This window comes from Cupressus sempervirens, chromosome 9, assembly GCF_028749045.1.
Source record: "Cupressus sempervirens isolate cs-2001-9-10 chromosome 9, ASM2874904v1, whole genome shotgun sequence".
Classification (NCBI taxonomy): Eukaryota; Viridiplantae; Streptophyta; class Pinopsida; order Cupressales; family Cupressaceae; genus Cupressus; species Cupressus sempervirens.
Window position 1 is genome coordinate 597388774 of NC_143126.1, and position 7592 is coordinate 597396365.

Genomic DNA, 7592 nt, shown 5'->3' on the forward strand with positions numbered 1-7592 from the left:
GATATTCTCACCAAACCTCTCTCTAGAGTGAAGATAGATCACTTTAGGAAAAGACTAGACTTGGTATGGTTCAATTGCAATTCATTTGTATTCTTTAAATTATTAATAAAATAATTTTATTGTCAGGCTATTGACTGTTATGGGCTCCACCATTTGTATTCATTATTTAAGAGGTGACAATCGCTGAAGTAATGAATACTTGTATAAAAAACATTATGAGAAATGACGATTTCTCAAATAATGTATTGAACAATATAGAACTACTCTTAGATCTAGGTGAGTTCAAGATCATTTGTGACATAAGCATTTCCATGTCTATGAATCACAACTTCTATAAAGGAAGAATTTATTCTTCAGACTTTATCCTGTGTTCTAGTAGATCTTAACTCAAGATCAAGTTGTGATATAAGATTACTAGTTCCTATGAATCACAACCCAGATAAATAAAGAACTTAATTGCTCTTCGAATTTTATCCTATGTATTGCATTGCATGCAATACTGACATCACTAGTATAAGTCATAACACAAGATGGTTATATGACTCAATATCATATGTTACATGATACCATTTTCTCAGAAGATTCAAATAGATATAGAGTATCAATCTATGCTTATTCATTGTAATTGATGATGCTAGATATGTTATCTCTCAGTATGATTATCAAGTTAAGAGGGAGTGTTAAATATTAACCATGATATTCGTACTGGTCTAAGAGGTGCAGACCGCACCTTAATTTTCTCCCATTATATCATACAAAAGCATATATATACGCTCGACTTGGCAATAGGATGGTTGACAATCCTTGGCAATAAATAGATTTTGTACTAACTATAACTAATTGTTTTGATTACGTAAAAACAAGTTTTGAAGGACTCGAAACCTTCAACACAATATCGGAGAAGAACAAACATAAAGGTTCAAAAAATAAAAGGCCATAGAGAACAATTAAACAACCATAGAAATAGCAGGCCAAGGTACAACTATGCACTAAAAGACAACAAAAGAAAAGCAAAAAGATAGCACCCAAACAACTACAGAGTCTTCAATGGGTTTGCAGCTTGATCTGCTAGAATGTTGATATTTTCTACAGAATGTTCCAACTGTAACTAATTGTTATGTTAGTTAAACATTTTATTATTTCCTTAATGTGCCGATTTCTACAAGTGGTGTTTCGGCCGCCCTGGAGAGGGTCATGTCCCTTTAAGGGACATTACCTTTGGTCTTGATATAAGGGGAGGTGATATTGTAGTTTCAGGACACACAATAAACATAAGTCTACTCCTTCAAGCAACACTACTTATACGAATTTATTGCAGAAATAAAACAAATTCAAAATAGAATTAAAGGTGATAACTCCTCCTACTTTCAGAACATTAAGAAGATCATCTTCAACAATTCAAAGGATATTATAAAAGTCTTCAGTTTTAGAATAGAATGTGCAAAAACTTTATATTATCAAAATGCATAAATGAATTGCTTTTGTAAAAAGAAGTAGCTCTAAAAGTATGCATAAAGTTAGCTCACACAAAAAAGCAAACTAGAGTCAAACTAGACTAAACTTAACTAATGCTCAATCAAGTGAACTTAAACTAAACATGCATGTGCAAACATGTACTCAATTATGCATAAGAATATTTTTGGTCACGTGCTCTAGTAATTAATGGACTAAACTAAGTTAAATTATACTTGACTAAAGCTCAACTAAGTGAACTTAAGGTAAATATGCATGTGCAAACATGTCCGCAATTCTGCATAAGAATATTTTTTGTCATGTGCGCAATTACTTAATGCAATATAAGCAAATGTTCATAATACAACAAGCATGCATGCTCAAATAGTAAATGCAATGAACTATCATCCCAACATAATGTGCCCACCTTTGCATTCACACCAACTAATATTAGCTCAATAAAAAATATTTTTTTGTTATTTGCCAATTGCAAATTAAATATCTAATATACCTAGTAGTCCTAATGAGGCTAAATATTTAGAAAGTGTTGCAAAAAATTGCTTGAGAATGCCTAGAAGATGGCAAACATTTTTGCAAAATAGGCTTGAAAGGTTTTTATCTCTAACTTATTTGTACACTTGTACAACACAGACAAGTGCAACTCTATATGACCATACGTAATTTTCATCTCCTAAAAAAATTGTCATTTTTTATGAATTGACAAACATTTGAGGGTATTTTGGGTCTTTTAGACATAATGGAAGGGATGGATTTGGCTCAATCTTCTCAAACTAATCAACTAGCTTTGGCAATTGGCAACTAGCACAACTTTAAACCCTCATAATTTTGGTATCTCATCATTGAAAGATTGATCAATGCAACTTGTTATAGCAAATAAAAATGGGTGTCTTCAAAGGCTATGAAAGTAAGCAAAATAATGATGGGCAAAATGCACACATTTAGCAATAGTTATGAACAAATATTACAAAAATATAAATAAGCATTAGCATCATACATCCATGTTCCAATTATTATTCACTCCTTACTCAACCGCTTACTAATGAAAGAAACTAAAAAAAAAGTGATAAGTAAAATATATCGACAACTAATTGCCACCTACTTGCACTCCTAGTAGTTAGAATCTTTGAATGACTACTATTAGGACATTTGTGCCTAAGCATTAACAATTTTTGAAACAACTACAAGGGCAATTTTGAATAAGATTTAGCAATTCTTTAACTGGTTGTACTCTACGTTTACTAGGGTATCTGTAGGTAAATATCAAGTGACACTTTAAAATGACATTTTATACCCTTACATAACAAATCCAATAGTATGCATCATGATTCATTACTACCCATAAGCCAAGATAATAGCTATAAGCAATCAACCAACAAATCAAAAAATATCATCCACATCTAATTTTATTTTACAATACCTAGATAAACAAAATTATAACAACTTCCCATGTGCTTTCCTTTATGTAAGTACATCATTGAATTCAATCATTAAATCAAATATATCCAAAATTATGGGGAAAAAAATGACATAATACAGAAATTTCGCCATTATCATTGTACTCCAACATTTTATTTATCCTGCTCATCTGCATTTAAATACATGAGAAACGTCTAGATATAAAAGTAAAAAGCATGGCTTACCAAGGACATACACAGTAATTTTATTTTTGTTAAATTGTCCTTAAATAACATGAGTCTCAGGTGGTTAGCCATGCTAAAATAAAATGAATTGAAGCACATGTAGTAAACCATGGAAGCTGTAGAGCAAACCCCACCTTCTATATTCCTACTTCGTTGTGTTAAAAAAACCATCTGACACCAGAGTTGCAGTTCACTACCAGGGCACGAGCTTTAAAATCCCAGGCCCTTGTGTTCTGTTCAGATATATCGCATAATGGGTAGAGTATGATGAAATTAGTTAGTGGACAGAAATTGGGAGGATACAGCTATATGACCCACATTAGGGGGCCCTCCTCTTCTCTTCCATAAATAATCAATCTGTTTCTTCCCTTTCAAAAATTTGGTAAACCAGCGCGCAGAAACAGTTGGATATCTCTTCAAATTTTTGTCATTGAAATCTACATAGAAGAGGCCAAAACGAAACTTAAAACCAGACAAGAATTCAAAGTTATCCATCAATGTCCAGATGAAGTACCCTTGAGCGTTGGATCCATTCCTGCACCGGGCACCCACATAATCATGCTCACAATAATTCCGAAGCATTCTAAGGATCAATATAATAAGCCGTATACAGTTAAAAGTTTTCTTTTTGTTTATTCAGCTTACCTGATGGCGAGAAGCAAACTCTCAAGATAATCATGGATAAACTCCATCCTTCCCGTATCATTTAATGCCTCAGAGAGTGGAAGAGATTTGTTGTTTATGGTGCCATATCCTATGCAGCAATTCATAAAACATTTCAGAAATTAGGGGGGAAAAGAATCGAATAAACATTGAAAATTGCCTAGAACTGAACAGATATTTAATTGAATGGCTCGGAAACAAGAGGAATATCGTTGTTGTTATCAGAATTCAACTATATAGTTTTTGAGTCAAATTTGTTGACTCATGTTTTATAAGTTGTAGTTTGGAGGAATCCATTTCTCATGACAATTAATGGAACACTTAGCACTCATTGCATCTAAGTGATGCTCACAAGTGCACATCACCTAGATGTAATGAGTGCTAAATGAGAGATGGTTCTTCTGAACCACTACTCATAAAAACGGATCAATGAATTTCATAAAAACCTATTCAATTGAATCCTAACAGCAATATCACAATTTGACTTGCTGTGAAAAATATCTCCTACTTATCAGATATATCGTTGCTACTTTGAAACTTAGGTTCCATAAAAAGACACCACTGATTCTTTAAGCTCGCTGCACTTGAATAGCCATTAACATACAATTGATTTGTTTATTCAATCTATATATAGCACCGCAACGAATTGCAACATATGGAATGTTTAGCAAATGTATTATCACGAGTGTCTCCCAAAATGCCCTAGGAAAAAAGGGTAGTGATGGTATCTGAAATTGCATGAAGGTTTAGGGAATTGAGTATCACTGGCAAACAATATATATTTTGGTTTCATGTAGATCTGGGTTCCTCACAAACAGCTATTAATATACAATTGCTTTAGGGCAATGAGTACCATTTTCATAGATTATAATAGCTGGATTGCCGTAGTGTAGCTTGAAATATTCCAATAATGCTTGTAATCCAGACGGAACGATTGGAATCCCAGTTGGTGCTATCTGCAATTAATTGAGTAAAAGTTTCATGTTCCACTCTACCAATTCTATTTCACATTAAAGATTTTGACTACCTAATCATTTCCAAGGAATAAAATATGGGCTTACCTTACCAATAGGGACATTGTCTCGCATTACTTTACACAGAAAAAAAAAAAACATATGCATCAGTATCCGAAATGATTTTACCAATATTCATAACTTCGTTGTGCGTGTCACAATTCGCTATGTACCTGATTGCTTTGCGCTTACATCTCTTATAAAATCTCTTTCACTAGAAACCCAATGACTAGGTACATCGGAGACATAGTAAGTGCCATAATGATTCAACCCAACGAAATCAAAAGATCCCTTCAGCTTTTTAGATTGTTCTTCGGTGAAATTAGGCAGCCTGGAGCCTACAATCTTCTTCATGCTAGAAGGATAGTCCCCAGAGAAAAGGGGATCTATATACCTTTTAGACAAACAAACAAAAAGGATCATAATGAATTGTTACAGATGTAAGACTCTATCATAGGGTTATCCAAAGTACCATCCTGATTCATTTCGGTAAACACTTACCATCCAATTTGAAAATCAACGTTTCTTTGAGTTGCAGCTATGTCCTCCGACGAGTTTGTCAATGGCACATACCACATCGCCACAATGACCAGGCTGATAAAACCCTTTTGCTTGGGCTGCAGGAAAAACAGGGATACTCAGCTACTATTATCAGATTTTCACTATCTATTTGAAATATGTGAAATTTATTTCCGGATTCCATTATGTAAGTTATTTTAGCATCGTCATATTGGATCACACTCCGTGACCCATCATCTGAATGCAAGAATAAAATTTATAACCAGCATATAGGCCTATTTTAAGCCCTGGTTTGATAGCCCTTAAGGATTTTCCTACTTTCATAGTTTAGGGTTAAACCAAAGGGAGAATAATTGAGCCATTTTAGAAGTGAGAATGGGCAAACCACTCATAAGGATATCTATTGCCCAATTTAAGCGTTGAAAAATTATAACCTGAAATTTTTCTCTATAAAGTTCAACTGCTTCAGCATGAGCTAATAGAACATGATGACCAACAATATATGGTTCCTTCGTAGAATCTCCAGCACTACAGTTGCCAATTCCAAATGGATAAGAACAGCGTTGTGGAGGCCACCAGCCGATGTCATAACCTAAAAGGGGAAATGCAGTTGGCTCGTTGAAAGTTGTCCAGTACTTCACTCTGTCCCCAAATTCTCTGAAACACACTTCTGCAAACGCTCTGAAATCTTTTCTGCTTGATAAAACCAAATGAAAAATTGTCAGGCATCTGCTAAAGAGAAGATTAGCTTCATGAATAATCAAAGCCACTTCTTAAGGTTCTGGCTTCTGAAGAATTTTGTTAAGCATAGCTTACAAGTTACAAAAGAATACCGAATTCAAAATCAATTATAGATTGAAACCTTACACTATTTTTGGACTGAGCCATGCGCGATAAGCATCTTCCAAGCTCTGGGGCAAATCAAAGTGGAACACCGTAACATGCGGTTGAATACCTGCAAATCTTACAAATGTCGTCAATCACAAGTTTTTGAATTAATTTAATTTGACTGTGAATGGAAAATATAGGGTTTACTATGAATTTGTGGCCCTGGGCTCTTTTCATGCGACAATTACCATGGAGAATGAGTTCATTGATGAGATTATTGTAGTATTCCAGTCCCTTTGGATTGATAGCACCCTTTCCATCTGCAACAGACAGAAAATTGAGATGAGTTGAAGGTGGAAAAGAAGGAGCTCAATTTTTACTTTTAATTTTGTAGGGTTTAGAACAGTAGATAAGACCATCAAGAATAATGAGATGCAGTGCTATTCCTACTTTTGATGTTGAAATGAAAATAGTTTCTGGCGGTACCGGGTATAAGTCGAGACCATGAGATGGAAAATCTATATCCATTTAATCCCATTTTAAACATCAGATGAACATCCTACTGAAAAAAATGTTTGCAGCAGACATGTTAAGCCAACTTAAAGCTTATGCATATTTGTTACTTACATTTACCTTACTTGCAAGCATTGTGTAGAAATCATATTACTTTATAATGATGGTATTCATCTGCGGTAACATCCCCTGTGCTTCCATCAAACATTTTCCCTGTACAAACAGATTTAAGGCAGTCCTTTTTAAGCGCGTTCATTCAGGAAGGAAAAATAATTCTAATGCCCTGATCACTGGATCCAATATTCATTCAAATTCTACATTTTCTCTTATTCCAGAAAAGAAGGAACTAACCAGAATGCGTATAAGTATCCCAAATGCAAGGCTTACGGCCATCAATTTGTGCTGCGCCTTCAACCTGTACACAGGTATACCAGAGCCAAATACCCGAATTTATTTTAACCGTACAAGAAATTTATAGAAAAAAGAGAAGAGAGAAGAAGTGACGTTACCTGGTAAGCAGAAGTGCTTGCCCCAAATATAAAATTTTCAGGAAAATCATCTCTGTTGAGGCCGTCCAGCTTGAATTGAAGAGAGGCATGAATTTGAATTCCTATGATGAACCAAAACAAAAATGTTCCTCTCTTCCCAATCTCCATTTTTCCCCTACTTTTCTACACATCGAGCAAATCCTTTGCTAAATAAATGAAACTCTGATGATTTTTAAACTGGTTCGGTTTATTAGGGCATCCGTGAGTAAATAGAGGGGAAACGCATCACGGCAGCTTCGGGCAAGGCATTTGGTCATCAGATTCCCAATAAAATTGCAGCCACAAAATCTTGTCCGACATTGCATTTAACATCAATCAAAATTGATAAAATCTAAATACGTCATTTTTGCATTTCTAGGCCATTCGGATCGACCTTTTGTCCCCAAATTAATGGT

The 7592-nt window shown here is 34.5% G+C and overlaps 1 protein-coding gene across 2 annotated transcripts; it reads right to left on the reverse strand.

Annotated features, from left to right (window-relative positions):
- Window positions 1–3012: 3012 nt before the first annotated feature.
- LOC149540098 (beta-glucosidase 22-like) lies at window positions 3013–7064 on the reverse strand. Of its 2 annotated transcripts, none has more exons than XM_089801297.1 (12): window positions 7001–7064; window positions 6804–6862; window positions 6623–6698; window positions 6385–6456; window positions 6176–6263; window positions 5743–6001; window positions 5291–5406; window positions 4963–5183; window positions 4838–4866; window positions 4630–4732; window positions 3759–3867; window positions 3013–3648 (listed from the first exon to the last, which is right to left on the reverse strand). In XM_089801297.1, exons 3-12 carry the CDS (start codon window positions 6681–6683, stop codon window positions 3387–3389), a joined length of 1320 nt encoding a protein of 439 aa, XP_089657423.1. In that variant the 5' UTR covers window positions 6684–6698; window positions 6804–6862; window positions 7001–7064; the 3' UTR covers window positions 3013–3386. The 2 variants fall into 2 exon arrangements, with proteins under 2 accessions (XP_089657423.1, XP_089657422.1); XM_089801296.1 differs by having other exon boundaries at window positions 6587–6698.
- Between the last annotated feature and the right edge of the window lie 528 nt (window positions 7065–7592).

Coding starts and splice junctions, on each gene's coding strand:
- LOC149540098 (XM_089801296.1), bottom strand. CDS start 6,683: ATGTTTAAAATGGGATTAAATGGATATAGATTTTCCATCTCATGGTCT. Junction 6,457..6,586: donor TTTTCATTTCAACATCAAAA/GTAGGAATAGCA, acceptor TGTCTGTTGCAG/ATGGAAAGGGTGCTATCAAT. Junction 6,002..6,175: donor TGGCTCAGTCCAAAAATAGT/GTAAGGTTTCAA, acceptor TTTATCAAGCAG/AAAAGATTTCAGAGCGTTTG.